The sequence below is a fragment of the Centruroides sculpturatus genome, unplaced genomic scaffold, assembly GCF_000671375.1.
Source record: "Centruroides sculpturatus isolate CEXI.00-Female unplaced genomic scaffold, Cexi_2.0 scaffold198, whole genome shotgun sequence".
NCBI classification, from domain to species: domain Eukaryota; kingdom Metazoa; phylum Arthropoda; class Arachnida; order Scorpiones; family Buthidae; genus Centruroides; species Centruroides sculpturatus.
The window spans coordinates 60,125-76,067 of record NW_019384454.1 but is presented as its reverse complement, the minus strand read 5'-3'; the positions used below and the strand labels follow the sequence as shown (position 1 = coordinate 76,067).

General features: G+C 31.2%; 2 protein-coding genes across 2 annotated transcripts in view; one reads left to right on the top strand and one right to left on the bottom strand.

Moving 5' to 3' along the window:
- The window catches only part of LOC111620617 (NF-kappa-B inhibitor cactus-like), a 40,834-nt gene extending 28,998 nt beyond the window's left edge, over positions 1 to 11,836 (top strand). Inside the window, exon 5 of the mRNA XM_023362582.1 lies at positions 11,718 to 11,836. Coding sequence (XP_023218350.1) covers positions 11,718 to 11,836 — 119 coding nt within the window. The remainder of the gene's footprint in view (positions 1 to 11,717) is intronic.
- A 295-nt stretch (positions 11,837 to 12,131) lies between these two features.
- LOC111620616 (cytochrome c oxidase protein 20 homolog) overlaps positions 12,132 to 15,943 on the bottom strand; it is a 20,149-nt gene continuing 16,337 nt past the window's right edge. The window contains exons 3-4 of the mRNA XM_023362581.1: positions 15,576 to 15,657; positions 12,132 to 12,532 (exon numbers count right to left, since the gene is read on the bottom strand). Coding sequence (XP_023218349.1) covers positions 12,403 to 12,532; positions 15,576 to 15,657 — 212 coding nt within the window. The 3' untranslated portion in view covers positions 12,132 to 12,402. The remainder of the gene's footprint in view (positions 12,533 to 15,575; positions 15,658 to 15,943) is intronic.

The window sequence follows — 15,943 nt, the reverse complement described above, 5'->3', positions numbered from 1 at the left end:
CATTTATTGGACTATTAAGTTTAATATCTTGACTCGTAGGTACCTAAACATTTAGTATTTTAATATTAATTTAATGTAAATGTATACATACCCAACAATATTAAACAGAAAAAAAAAATATATATATATATTTTTTATTGAATATAATGAATATACAACATCGTGGCTCAGTAAATATGTCAACATTGAAACGAAAGTCAGTCTAGCATAGGGAGAATTGGGGAGTTGCACAGCAAATCTGCATAAATAAACCAAGGGCTACCTGTATAGACATCTATATTTTCTAACGTCTTCAATAAATAGTTCTAAATCAATTCTCACTCTCTTTGCTATACTTTCCACCATTATGACAATCAAATCCACTTGACTACATGTTTTTATTGGTTGCAGTATGATATAAAAGCAGAACAAAGATGGAAGTGAAATCATTTTTAACTCTGCTTTCAATTTGGTTTCTGTCCAACTGAATGTTCCAGAACTGAACATTTCATCAGTTTGGCTATTAGTTTTATGATTCTGTTGCAGATTCAGGTAATATGGAGTCCAGGCTTTAGACCAGGGGTGGCCAACCTTTTCAGAAGGCGGACCAAATTTCAGAAATAATATTTCCTGCCGGGCCATGCACCTAATTTTTTTTAAATTTTTAACTAAAGTAAACAAGCAAGTTTGCTACAGCTTCAACCACATCATCGCTTCCCAGTAGGTGGGATCGTGGGCAAACACTTGAGTGGTTTAATGTAAAAAGAGACAAAAAATAGGTATGTTTATTTTTTTGAAGAAAATAAAACATAACCGAGAATCAAACATATTTATTAGACAATTTAAAAATATTTAAAAGTGAGACATCTGACTTTGTTTTACAGAACTAAGTGAATCAAAATTGATCTCCACTGATGTTGTCGCTACACGCAAACAGTTTTCCAAATGAACATCAGTAATTCGATCTCACTTGTGATTTGATGTACTTCATGCAACTAAAAAGCTGTTCACACACATAAGTGTTTCCACATAGCGAAACCATCGATAGAGCATGTTTGTAAAATGCAGGATATTTATCCTTGTCCAAATACGTTTCATAGAACTCTTCCAAACCAACTTGATGAAATTTCTCCAATGTTTCAGGGTTTACTTACTTATAGAATCGATATGGTAGGCAGGCTACTTGGTTAAAGTAGTTTGAACTGTAATTATAAATATGTTAAATATGTATTTTAACGTTGATTGCAAAATCTCTCCAGATGCATTGGTGATAATAAAACGAAACTACAGAATAACACAAAATTTTGTTAAGCTGGACTGAAAGTAGTTGAGTATGAGCCTGATAGCATTGTGAGCTTCCCGAAAACGCCGAAGACCACAGAACATATATAGCTGAAGTTGAAGTCTCATATTAAATTTTATTAACACCTAGCATTATACAAAAAACTAAGTAACCTTGAGTGTCAAATAGCTAAAAATCTATGAATTTTTCCAAAAATGGGAGATATTTCAAATTTCTCTTAGCTATAATTTAAAAATACATGATACAACTAACTCATGATGTAATGTTCTTTTGGTGATATGTACAATAAAGTTAACATTTACATTCATTTGATCTAGCTCCGCGGGCCGCAACATGACTCCAGGTGGGCCGCGTGTGGCCCGCAGGCCTTGTGCTGGTCACCCCTGCTTTAGACAAAAAAACTTGGAACTTGCTTCTTAAGCAGATGGCAATGATAATGAACCTAGAAATAATTATTATAGAGTCTTATAGCACCCCCTCTTGCATCTACATACAGGGTGGGCCAATGAAAATGAAACGGCAGAGTTATCGTGTTTGTCCAAGGAAATCGCTCGGACAGGTCGATTTTATTCTCAAGGGAGACATCTTCTGCAATAAAGTTTTTGCGATTCTGAATACAACAGACAACAAAAACTTTTTTGTTGTCTGTTGTATTCAGTATAAAAATTTTAAAAATTTTTTGTCGTTTGTTGTATTCAGAATCACAAAAACTTTATTGCAGATGATGTCCCCCGCTTGAGAATAAAATCAACCTGTCCGAGCGATTTGCTTGGACGAACACGATAACTCTGCCATTTCATTTTCGTTGGCCCACCCTGTATATATGGATAGTATGGTATAGGAGATGCCTTATAGTCTATACTAGTATTATAAAGAGATAATGTTTGTAAGTAAGTTTGTATGTAGTGGGTAATCTCTGAAACTACTCATCCGATTTCAAAAATTCTTTCACCAATATTTAGAATGGAACTTCAGGATGGACATAGGCTGTTTATTATTCTGTTAAACATTCATATAAATTAAAAGATATCATCCAGGGTTAAGGTCTTTTTGTCCAACAGATGGCGCTACGAGTATGACGCCCTAAGTTTGCTTTTCTGTGAAAATGAACTAAAGCGGATCATCTTCTATCTATCTATATAAATAAAAATGTAATGTTTGTTTGTTCATACCGATTTCTTTGAAATTTTGACACAATGCTGCATTTGAATACATATGTGTTTTTATATAATTTACATGTCGAAATTCCCCCCACTGGAGGAGATGGACAGGATTAAGGCTTACTGTGAAGAACTTGGCTTCTACTATACTATTTTAGATGCGGTTTTTTGTGTTTTTGATTGCGTTTTAATAGGGAACATCAAGAGAATGTTCACTAAGAAGGGATTTTTCGAAAAATTCCCACCCCCATGGGGTAAGTGTTATACAGTCGACCCCCCTATAATTACGGTCCCTATAGTTACGATTCCTATAAAACTACGAAAAAATTGCTACCGGTATCCGTAAAAAATAGTAAAAGTTCCCTATAAGCACCTCAAACGTCATCGGGAAGCCGAACTACTTTCCCGCCGTCCGTAGCGCCACGCTACGGAGAGATTTCTATCGTCTGGACAGTATTATATAAATTAGGTACTGTACATATAATTATATATTAATTATATATAAATTAGGTACTGTATATATAATTATATATTAACTTATTGTAACTTTGTTATAATTAAATATATAATTTCCGCCGTCTAGCGTGGCGCCACGCTACGGAGATTTTTACGCTAACTATCGTCTGTCAGTATGTAAATTAGGTACCGTAAGTCTAATACAGTACTGTAATTTTATACATTTCTTGTGAAAGAAACATTTCTTATTCAACGGCGATTAAAATTATTTATATTAATGATGTCTCCGAAGTTCTACGAAGTTTTCACAGAAAAATAAGTTGTTAGAAATCGGCCGCTCTTTGCTGAGCTGTTCCGCGACGAAAACAATGTTGAGCAATGGCAATGTCGAATGGTGACACTCGGTAAGTAATCCTACAATTTTTTGTTTATAGCGTAGTTTATACGGATTATTCCCAAAAAATATATACCGTATTTTGGAAATGTTGAGTCGGTTAGTCTAGAATCGATTAATTTTATGGAAGAAAATCTTTCAAACAGCCGTAGTCCGTAAACTTGATACGTGTCGGGTTGTGATTGGAAGGATTCGTAAGAAAGCGGATTCCTAGAGAATGGAACGTATCTCTATCTTATAGGGGGGTCGACTGTACATTTATAATAGATACATTTTGAGCTAGAACAACGCATGGCGGGGTTTGCTAGTGTCTTATAAAATCTTTCTATTGCAATTGTTTGTCCAAATTCTGCATACTTACTGAGTTGGCAACTTCAGTCATCATACTCTTAAGTAAGTCAACATGACAGAAACACTGGAAAATTAAGCTGTGCAGTGGGCATTTATAGGTCTACAATTTTTTTCAAATTGTAAACCTATAAATGCCCACTGTCATTTGTCTGTCTGTCTCCTTCCTTAATGTTGAGACCGAGATATGGAAAGATTATGGGCAGGAGGCCCCAATTAACTGTATGCAAACTGGAAGTTTTTATTGTGAGGCCCCAGATCGAGTTCAAACCTAAAAAGGTTTATAAGAATTTGTCTCCACGTCACATTAATTATTTATTACAAATGATTTCCCAAGGTGTTGAGTTGGCCATATTTTGACACCATTGCTCATATACAATAGCTTGAAGTGAGCTTGATTAGGAAAGGAGAAGGTCTAATTTTTTCTTCTGTTTGTCAATGTCATAGAAGGAAATAACAAGTGAAAATATGAGCACAGGTGTCTTAGAACTATCTGTAATCCCAGTCAGAGAGGAGGGATGGTGTCAGGCAGACCTTTCTCACGACCTGAACTGATCTCAATTTGGGAGTGAGGAAAGGAAGTCCAACCAATCAAAAGAAGAATTAGAAATGAAAAAGTCTATAAAAACTTAAATGTTCAAGGACACAGGGTTGCTTCCTCTGAAAGTGTCAATTGCTCTCTACAAAGAGCTCTCCCTCTCCCAGCATCAGCATATAGTCTGCAAGAGTGTCAATTCTGTACAGCTTCAACCTGAAAGACGGAATGCCTTTTTTTATTTATTGTGCTTAATCAGCAACTAGTGACGAACTACCCAGCAGGACTCCATCTTGCTGCTGCCCATAAACTCTTTTGACGACTGGCCGAAACTTGCACATGATGACTTTTGTCTCTTAAAGTAACAAAGTAGACTCCCACCTACATAAGCAAACCTTTATTTTTAATAAATTGTTTTTGTAAAGGTGTTGAGTAATCGTTGTCTCCATCACCACCACCCATATATGAAAAATGACCCCTTCTCATTCCCCTCTGTCAGCATATCTACATTATTTCAATTCAAAAATTTTCCCTGAAAGGAGTTAGATAGCAATAGAGTCAAGCTGGTCATTAATAGGAAAAGTATGGTGTACAGGGGCAAGACACTGCTAATTTGATTTATTTAATTTAAAATTGTCATAATGCCATGATGCAATTTATGTCACAATAAATAATTGCTTGTTAATATACAGTCGATCCCCCTATAAGACGGTAGATACGTTCCGTTCTTTATGAATCAATTTTGTAGGAATCACAGCCCGACATGTGTGAAGTTTACGGACTACGGCTGTTTGAAAGGTTTCTTCCATAAAATTAATCGAAGCTAGACTAATCCGACTCAACATTTCCAAAATATGTAAATTATTTTGGAAATAATCCGTATAAACTACGCTATAAACAAAAAATTGTAGGATTACTTACCGAGTGTGCATCATTTGACATCGCCGTTGCTCAAGCTTGTTTTCGTCGTGGAACAGCGCAGCAAACCGTGGCTGCGATTTCTGATGTTATTTTTCTGCAAAAACTTCGTTGAACTTTGGAGACATCATTAATATAATTTTAATCGCCGTTGAATAAGAAATGTTTCTTTCACAAGAAATGTATAAAATTACAGTGCTGTATTAGACTTATGGTACCTAATTTACATACTGTACAGACGATAGCTCGCATAAACTGTCCGTAGCATGGTGCTACACGATGGAAAGTATATATATAATTATAATAAAGTTACAATAAATTAAGTTAATATATAATTATATATACAGTACCTAATTTATATATAATTATATGTACAGACGATACTAAACTCAATTTACCCGGCTAAACTGTCCGTAGCGTGGCACTGGACGGCGGAAAGTAGTTTGGCTGCCCGATGATGTTTTACGTAATTATAGGAGTTTTTTTACCGTTGTTTACAGATACCGCCACAATTTTTTCACCATCTTATAGGAATCATAATTATAGGAATCCGTCTTATAGGGAGATCTACTGTATTACATTCCCGTCAGACTGTATTAGCATGGTCTGCCACACTATCCTGGTTGGGTTAGACACTTCTGCCATTTGCAGATACAAAACCATGCCTAAAAATATAGCTTTAAAAAAGGTTTATTCATCAGGAAAAACAGTAAGAAGAGACGTTAATGTTGCTTTGGTTACTTGAATGATATAAGGCAAATTCTAAAAAATTTAATACAATGTGTTACATGGTGCTACTTCATACTATTTGGCATTGCCATTTTTTATTTAATTTTTATGCATAAAATATTAGGAAAAAATTGTACTAAAATTTTACTTTTTTTTTTTATTATAGGATGCTGATGAGACAGAAACAGATGACAACATACAGAGTCCATATAATGATATAAGAATTGGTGGCCAACCACTCTGATTGCTTGTATTTTTAGAAATATGGTCACCAATGAAAATATGACTGTAATCATTTAAAAAGAAAGTGATGTCATGACTTCATTTTTAATAACGGGTTCATTCTTATTCTATAAAATAGTTGCACAATGGCCAGTACCTAAAGTTACACCAGGAGGATAAGCCAGTCTGTCCGTTATCATTTCCCCGAATGTTCAAATTAATGCGTACAAGAGAGTAACAACTAAATTTTTTTGTAGATCAAGTCGGTTGTATTTGCAGTTACTTTTATTACTGTTGAAGGTTATCGAACTGTTGGTCAGAGTTATTGTTAAGAATTGTTCTATGGTTTTTGCTATTGTGAATTGTACATATCTTCTGTGTTACACTAGACAATTAAATGTAGGCAGTGAGATCTTGGTTACATAACCCATTTTTAAAATTTCAATAATTGGAATCATTAATCCTTGGATTTTGATATTTCATCATAATTTTTAAACTGTTATTTTTTTCCCATATAATTATTTTAATAAGAATTTTTATATCTTAATGTTGATTTACATTAGTATTGCTCTTGTGAGTCTAGCTATTCATTTACAAACATATTTAAAATAATAATTACAGAATAACTTCTAATAAACTATGTAAGTAAAGTAACGAATGTATTATATAATTAGTTTTATATTCAAACGTCCAATAACCATATTTGTATTAATCGGCATACCGAAGTACCAAAGTTAAGCATTTGTTATCTGCAAGATTAATTCCAATAAAATATTTAATATATTTCTTTAATATTGTTAAAGTTATGCACTTTATATACAAAGAAACATATTAATGAATTTCATAATTAATTTTTTTATATTATTGATTTTCAAATTTGAATTAATTCAAGAAAATAACAACAGAATTCAATTATTAATAATACACTTTTTGATACATAAAAAAACAAATTCAAAAATAAAACTATTATACATTTCCAATGTTAGTACAAATAGCTGGTTCTGTTAAAACTGTAGATTGTTAACAACATAGTTCCTGTTGTTGAATATTTGGAATTAAAAGAAAATAAAATTGTGGTACAAATGTAATTTTGAATTTATACTTGTATGAATGTCTTAAAAACTATTTAATTTGTGGATTTGGTCAATTTTTATTTAAATGAAAGAAAAGTGTCAATTTGTTAAAATAGCCTACTTCAGTTTGTAAAATGTAAAAAGTTAATATTGAAAATTTTATTATGTAATGTGTATTATATTTAAATATGGTAAACTGTGAAATGATCACTGCTGTAACTGTGTGATAGTTTACACTTTTAAAATTAATGAAAAAAAATTCAATAAATACACATTTAAATTTTAAAATTTTGGTGTGTTTGATATGTTTAATTTTAGTTGCTAGTTGAAATCTCATGCATTGAAAAAATACTGACATAAGTAATTACTATAAATTATTAGAATAAGTAAACAAATGTAAAAAAAAAAATCTGTATATATATATATATATATATATCTACTAANGCAGTAGTGTAAGATTGAGGATGTATTGTTTCAAGTGATAATTGTTCTGCTTTTGAATATTTTCAATTCAGACAAATTCAAATCATCAATCACTGCTTTTATATTAATAGTAATCAGAATCATTTTTCTTTTTAGAACTAGATTAATGCTACTTAAAAATTGTTCATTCTAAATGTTGTTACAAAAAGTTAGAATTGCTATAACAAATGTTAAAATTTCAATTTTTTTTTTTTTAATATAAATTATTACTAATTCTACACTTTCACGTGTTTATACATATATAAAGACATCAGCAGTACACAAAATGTTTAGTTGGTAGACAGAGGGTAAGGGCAGGAGAAGAAAGAGGGAGAGGAGATAGACAGTAGAGAAAGGTAGGATCCTGCTGAATGGCTTACATATGGCTACAGTACCCTCTATGTTGATGTTGGTGTGCAGTTTTTACGGTGCAAGGCCATAGTCCCCGAAGGGTCTAAAAGAATACCTGAGTGTAGCGAACACCAATAATTGAGTGCTGCCACGAATAGCTAAGTGTAGAAGTTAGTGCCAAATGGCTGTTAGTAGGAAGACATATCTACTTAATACTAATAAAACTGAACACTAGTGCAAATCTTATTACTAAACAGCTAGTGCAAAAAGCAAATGAACACATGACCGGACCAACATACACGAGCAAGACCCCAAATTTTTTATTTTATTTTATTTTTTATGAAATATTAACTAACTATACCTTAGGATGAACTTAACCAGACGAATAAAGCTAACAAACCCTAATCTAATTTAACCAGAAACCAAGCTAAGAGTCCCTAATCTAACTTACAACTAGGACTAACTGAATTTAGAATATTTTAATTCTTATTTTCTGTCTTTTTTCAAAGTTAAAAGGCAGCTATATACTGACAGTTGAAACAAAGCAAGGGAAAGATAATTGCCATCTGTGCCCCTGGAGTGATTGCTCTGAAGAGCCCCACTAAGGGATATGAATGCGAGTAGATGATGGAACATTGTACATGTGTGAATGAGTTGGTGCAGGCTGCAAGGCCAGTTGTACCCTTCAAGAATAGTAGCTTTCATTAAGCTATCCCTAATGTGATTGTACTGTACCTATTGCAGTAGCAAAAAAAATAAGTGAAGTGGTGTTTGGTCCTCCTGAATACCACAATCACATGTGGATTGTCCCCAAGGTTAAATCTATGCAAGTATTGCTTAAAGTTGTTGTGTCCTGTAAGTAGCTGAGTCAGGGTGTAACTAGGATAAAAGTGGCAAAGAATTGCAGTAGTGTCAATCTTCGGGATGAAACTATAGGTGAGCCTACCAGTAGTGTCACGGTCCCATCTGTCTTGCCAGAGAATGAAGACTTGCTTCTTGACATGATTGTTGATGTATGAGATAGGAATATACTGAAAGTACTAGTGACTGAAGATTTTGCAGCTTGTTTTTGCAGTTGGCAAGATGGTCAGCAGTCTCTTTGCCGAGAACTGGGTCAATGAGATTTCCAATGGGACCCATTGGAAATCTATTCTAATATTGTTGTCTAAATGTCTGAGAATGTGGTGTATGAGATGGATGAGTTTTAAATGGCTATCAGACTGCAATCCTGTGTAAAGCTACCCTACTGTCAGAATAAACATGATAGTGTAAGTATTGTTTGTTGTCCTTCCTACATCTAATGTGAATTAAGCTCATATAAATAGCTAAAGTTTCCACCTGTGCTATTGAGCAGTGTGTACCACATGTTTAGACAATGCAATGTCATTGATACTATAAACTATATTAATTAACATTTATTTAACTGATTATTCTTATTCTAAGAAAGATCATTAAAAGTTGATGTTCCTATGCAAACGAAAAGTGTAGTTGACAGCAAAAGTAAATCCACTCTCATCAAATTTACGTAACACAACCAGGACAAGATCAATCAAATATTAACTTTGAACAAAGTTAATATTTGATTGAAAAATTAGAATCAAATATTATTAAAAATTAGAATCAAATATTAATTTATATTTGATTCTAATTTTTTATATTTAGTATATTTCTAATTTTTTATAAATTGCTTGAACTAATAAATAATTGAATAATTCAGAATAATCATGGCCTAAGAATACTTGATGTTATTGCTACAACTATCTTCACTTTTTATTTCACAATAGTTTTCATAAAATATAAGTAATTATGAAATTACTATTAAGAAAATGATCCTTTGTACAAAACGACACTTTTATAATACTGTTCGAGAATTGGAGACATCCCTATGCAAAGATAGTTACTTGATATTTGTTTATTCAAGCAAGCATGCATGTTGTCTAATACAGTAGAGCGTCGATTATCCGAATCAATTGGGGACTAGGGTTGTTCGGAAAATCCTGCTGTGATCTGCTAGTGACATTTGCTTAACAAAAGAAAAAGAAAGGGACAAATGACACTAGATGACTTCATTGCAAAAATATCAAGAATTTTAGAAGAGCCAGAACCTTCATCACAAAAAATGAATTTTATATTTCTGTGCGCATATGTTTGTGTTATGTAACATATTATTATGCAAATTAATATAAAAATAACTTAAAATTAAAGTAAAAGTTTGTTTATTTTTGGTTGCATGTTTCCCTTTCCCTATTTACTATGGGTTAAAATGATCTTGTTTAACTCTTTGTTGTCTGGGAAGACATCCTAAGTGCTAAACGAGGTCTTATTGTACAATGGTCCATATGCTTTCAACTGGTTACATCTACAATACAAGAACATTGTTTATGATTTTAAAAAATACTAGATTGTTTATGCTTTATTAAATGTTTATAATAAGTGTTAATCATGTAAATATTTCAGTTCCAAATTATTTTGAATTGACTAACAAATAAGAACATTTCAAAATTAATTTTGCAAGTCAGAAGTGAAATGCTTGTAGGAGTTATTTGCTGTCCATATGAAAAATATTATGCAGCTTTTATAAGTCAGAAGGCAAGTTCATAGCTAGTATCAAAGCATATATAACAATCTTCACTAATGGTGTTGGAAGTATCAAAGCATTGTAAGGAACCAAGTCCGAGCGTTATTTTTAGTTACTTTTATTTTTGCTTTTATTCTATTTTTGTTTGGGGCTTATGTTTTGTTAGGATGAAGGTTTCCTCACCATTCACCTTAGAAACTTAAAAATAGAAGAGAAACCAACTTACCGAAGAGAGAAAAGCGCTGTAGTTAAAAATTGCGCACACTTGCACTCCCGAGTGGAGAAAAGTAAGTCCGCACCGAGAAAAAGGGGGAGACCCCACAAGCACAACTTAGGAAACTTGCTAAACCCTTAAAAGAATAAAACATCCCAAAAATTGTCAAAAAGAATAATGTAAAAGGTTAGCAAGTATTGTCGGAAAATAGGCTGCCAGACAAACAGAAAAAAGTTTGTTAGCAAATAAGTATGTAAATGAGGGGAGTGATCGCTCTCAGAATTGTGACATCACCTCACAGTATAAAGACCGAACCTCAAGTGAAGATGGTCAAGGTGAGCTTGTTAGCAACGATCGTGGTGAGCTTCGTAGCAGTAAACGAGAGAGAGGTGTCCGATAGGATAAAGTAATTCCAAGGCGATTTTGAAGTTATTCGATTTGTGGATCGAAGATTAGAGAAAGTCTTGAGAGTTGAGGAAAAAGGTTCCTAGTATATTGAGGTGACGATTAGGACCTTTAATTTATAAGAATTATTGTACATAAGTTAAGTCTTTGAATTTTGTCGAATTCCAAAGGGGAATAGAGTTAAGTTAGAAAATTGATTGAGTTTTGTCGGGTTAATTCTTATTGATTTACATTGAATAAATTGTTATTTGATTTTTACTAAATTTTGTATATAGTTATTACTAGAAATTTTATTAAATATTGGATTGTTTTTGACAAACTTGGTCATTATTTAATTCGGTGCACGCTTAAAGTACAGGCCTGGCACATTAACACAAATCCGCGTAAAGTATCCGTTAGGGAACGGCTATTTCCGGCACACAGTCGTGTCGATAATCATTGGAAAAGTCGGAAAAATAATATAGTACTTTACAGCATATATAACAATCTTCACTAATGGTGTTGGAAGTATTTGTTTGACTGAAAACACTTTGAATTTGACTAGCTACATTAAAATATTAGATCATTTAATTCCCACTGATCAATTTTAGGAGTGAAAGATAGGGAAAATTTTGAACTTTATCAGTGGGATAGAGTACAATGCAATTTAGCCGGTTCAACCAAACATCAGTTTGTAGTCAATTCTACTATTATATTGGTCAGGATATAATCCTAATATGAATGCCATGAGTTAAAAGTTAAAATGAAGAAAAAAGTGACAGAAGCAAAGCCACATGTTGCATCATTGAAAACTGCTATGGAAGAAGCATGGTTAAACATTACAAAAGTGTAATGCTTTAATTGAAACCATGCCACAAGATACAGTTGCACTTGTCTCAGCTGAGGAAAGCTGGACAAAGTATTAATTTGCCTTTTAAAATTTTTTTTTTAAAAGTTTCCATAATTTTGTCCTACATACAAACTTTATTCAAACATTTTTAAGAATAAAATCAATTCTGCTTTGTTTTACAAAGATAAAATAACATTATAAATAAATTTTGTGAAATTACAGTAGTAATAATTTTTTACTATTTGTGATCAAAGATGGAACTTGACTGGAAGCAAAAAGTTTTTGTAATTTTGTTGTTGAGTATAGAGGCAAAAAGCTTAAGATGTGTTGGCATAAATATGAATATAAAAAAGATCATACTGTATTAGCTGTGAAAAATTTTATATAAGCATAATATTCTACAAAATAAATAAATTTTTATTAAACATACACATGAAGAATAAAAATTATTTTTGATTTTTGTCACTATGTAGAAAATCTTTTTCTGTTCCTTCTAATAAAACAGAAGTTTGAAGTCCTTTTTTTAGTTGAGCCATTTGAAATCTTTTCTTTGAATAATCATATCTACAGAAAAACCTATAATTTAAAAATTATTTTGTTAGTAAAGGTTAACAATTTTAATTTTGCTTCATTGAAAGAAACTTTTATTATTATATAAATCTATAAAAGGTACATTTTAGCTATTTTTATACTTTTGAAAAACTCAAAATCATTAGCTATTATTAAAGATTTATAATCTATATTGATCTTGGAAGCTATATCAACAATTAAATATGAAATTATTTTTATTCTGTAATTATATGCTTTAAACAGAAGCCAACATAAAATATTTGAAATTATATCAATATCATCAGTTTAAATTACATTTTTATTTAAAAACTCTAAATTACTGTTTTACAAGATTTCTTGGAATAAATACCATAAAAATTTCAATAACGAAAAAATATTTAATGATTCACAAAAGAAATGTAAATTCAAAATATTAACTAGCTACAGATGAATAAAATCCTTCAAAACATGACTTAATCAGAACAAAGATCATGATTATTTTAGCAGTTTTGAGTTTCGTATGATTATGTAATGTATATGTGCAATGTGGTTTTACCTTTAAAAGACTTTATATTATTAGAAATATTTTAAAAAATTGTTTTATTTAATATCATTAATCATTTTGGATCACACTAACATCTATTTCATGAATTATATTCCAAAATGATTAAACAAATGAAAAGAAGAATGGGGGTCCACATCCTACAGCTGGGCCCCCAGATCAGGAATATTTGAAAAGAAAACCAATTTTTTGATATATTTTTTCAACAGAAGAAACACCCATTTAGGATAAAAAAATATTGTAGCACTATAGAGAAGCCTATTATTAATATATTGGTGCCATGAAGTAAAAAGAAAAAAAAAAATGGAGATATGTCAGTTTGAAAATAAGCTCTTCAATTGTAAACAGAAAAATTCTGATAAAAATTTTTTCAGCTTTCCTTGTTACTCAGAAAGGTAATTTTTATACTTTTATGATTGTTAGTTTAATTAATATTTTAAGCGACTATTATTAACTTAATATATGTCAAGAATTAAATACTCCAATTAAATTGAACTCAATATTCCACACGAAAATCCAAGCAAAGAAAAAAATACAAGCTGGCCATCTTCATACTGGATCCCCTGACTAGGGTCCAGTTAGTCACTATCATGTGGGGACCATGATCAGAATATTAAATATGTAAAGTTTTAAAATTGATAAACCAAAGTTTTTTCTTTTTATTTTTAACCAAACAGTTAAATCAAACTTTTCTTACTTTTTAAATTTAGAAAATCTGTAAACCAAAATTCTGTCAGTATATACAATGTATAAATTAATTATTAAATTTGAAAATTTGTTAGTTGTAAAAATTGTTAACACAATAAATAGTTGGTTATCCTTAATTTGTGAAAATTTTAGTTTTGTTTTAGAAACTATTATTTTTCTCCCAATTCATACACTTTGATTAACATAGGTAAACATTACTAAATATATAAATAAATCAATATANTTTTGAAAAAGGAGTTCAGAATAAAACTTAATTTTTTTAATTAGCATTAATATTATCTCAAAAAACATCTTTCTATTTTTCATCTAATTTCTCAAATACAGTAAGACATCACTTAACGCGGGGAATGCATTCCTAGACAACAAAGCGCTAAGCAAAACAGCATTAAATGAGTTCATTTTAACCCATAGTAAATAGAGATAGGGAAACATGCGACCAAACAAACAAATTTTACTTTAATTTTAAGTTATTTTTATATTAATTTGTATAATAATATGTGTTAAATAACACAAACATATGCACAGAGAAATGTAAAGTTCATTTTTTGTGATGACGGTCCTGACTTTTCTGAAATTCTTGTTCTTTTGCAATAAAATTGTGAAGTTTCATTTGTCACTTTTTTCTTTCCTTAAGCAAATGCTGATAGCAGAAGATCGCATCCAAAACGCTTCATTTTGCTTTTGCACTCCTTTCAAAATCTAGATCATTTGCTACAATTTGATCAACAATTTCGATTATCTTACCAAACTTTTCCTAAGGAAATCTATAGAGAAATTTGTTGGGTTCTTCATTTTCAGAATCTCTATTTTCCAGTTCCACATGAATTCCATGTTCTGCCAGTTCTCGAAGGTCATCGTTGGTAAGGCTGTCACCAGAAACCTGCAGTAACTCCTCAATATCCTGCTCGTCTATATATCCTAGTCCTGCTATATCAATTAGGTTGAATTTGGTCAACCTAATGATACAGTGATAGGCTCTTCTCATTGAGAATTCTTGGATACCTTCAACCATAACTTCTTCCACACTTTGTTTGCACATTTATCAGTTAATTCTTGCCAAGCAAAGTCAATATTTCCTATGGTATCCATGATGTTATATTTTTTCCAAAACTGCACGAAACAAACATAGATTTAAAGAAAGTACATCTCTTTTTGCCACCTTTTGCTGATTGGTTTGTGTTTGCAAATAATCATATTATATATGAATCAATGAAATGCCGTGATAATTTAAATCAGCATAAATTTTGAGTTTTTTTAGGCTTCAAGCAGACCGCATTATATCGAATCAGCATTAAGCGAGGTCTTACTGCACTTAAATCCATATTTCTAAGTTTCTAATCTAAATTTTAACATTAATTAATTGTTTGTTAAAATAATTTGAAACATTAATGGTAAAAATAATTTATCAAAACAGTTATAAATTACTTGGAATATTAAGATTTCAATCATTTTCTTTATAACTAGTAGTGTAAGAGCTAAAACATTATTCACCGTAATTAAAGAAAATCTGTTATACTGTGTCTCTACTTTGATAAACAAAGCTCTTCAGTGGTTTAAAGTATTTTCTGTTTTAAATATCCCTGCTTAAGTTACATTCCTACTGGAGTAAAATTTTGTCAGCTGGATAGCTGAAACAATTAAGGCTTTAAAGCATCAGCATGCTACTGTTAAGATATGGGATTGAATCAGAACAGGAGAACCCCAGAAATTTTTAATGAGCAAGAAACAACATATTTGTCTCATTAAAAATGTTCAATTTTAGTTAATAATGAATTATCATCTAATTAAAATCATAATTACCAATATCCTAAAGTAACAACAGTAAATGTTAACACTCCTAAATCTGCTGAACGTTTTGGACGACCTACAAATAAAATTAACACTAATGTAAATAATAAGTATTATAGAATTTATTTTATGTCTTCAATATTATATTTATAATGAAATTCAAAATATAAGATAATAGATAATCTAACTCAAATGAAAACATCAAATTATAAAAGTACAGTGGTACCTCAGGTTACGAACGCCCCAGCATACGAAATTTTCAGGATACGACATGAAATTCGAACATATTTTTGCTCCACGATACGAACAAAAACTCACCATACGACGTTACATTAGTTCGCATTTTTCATTTGTTTTTCTTACTACAGTTATTTTTTTAA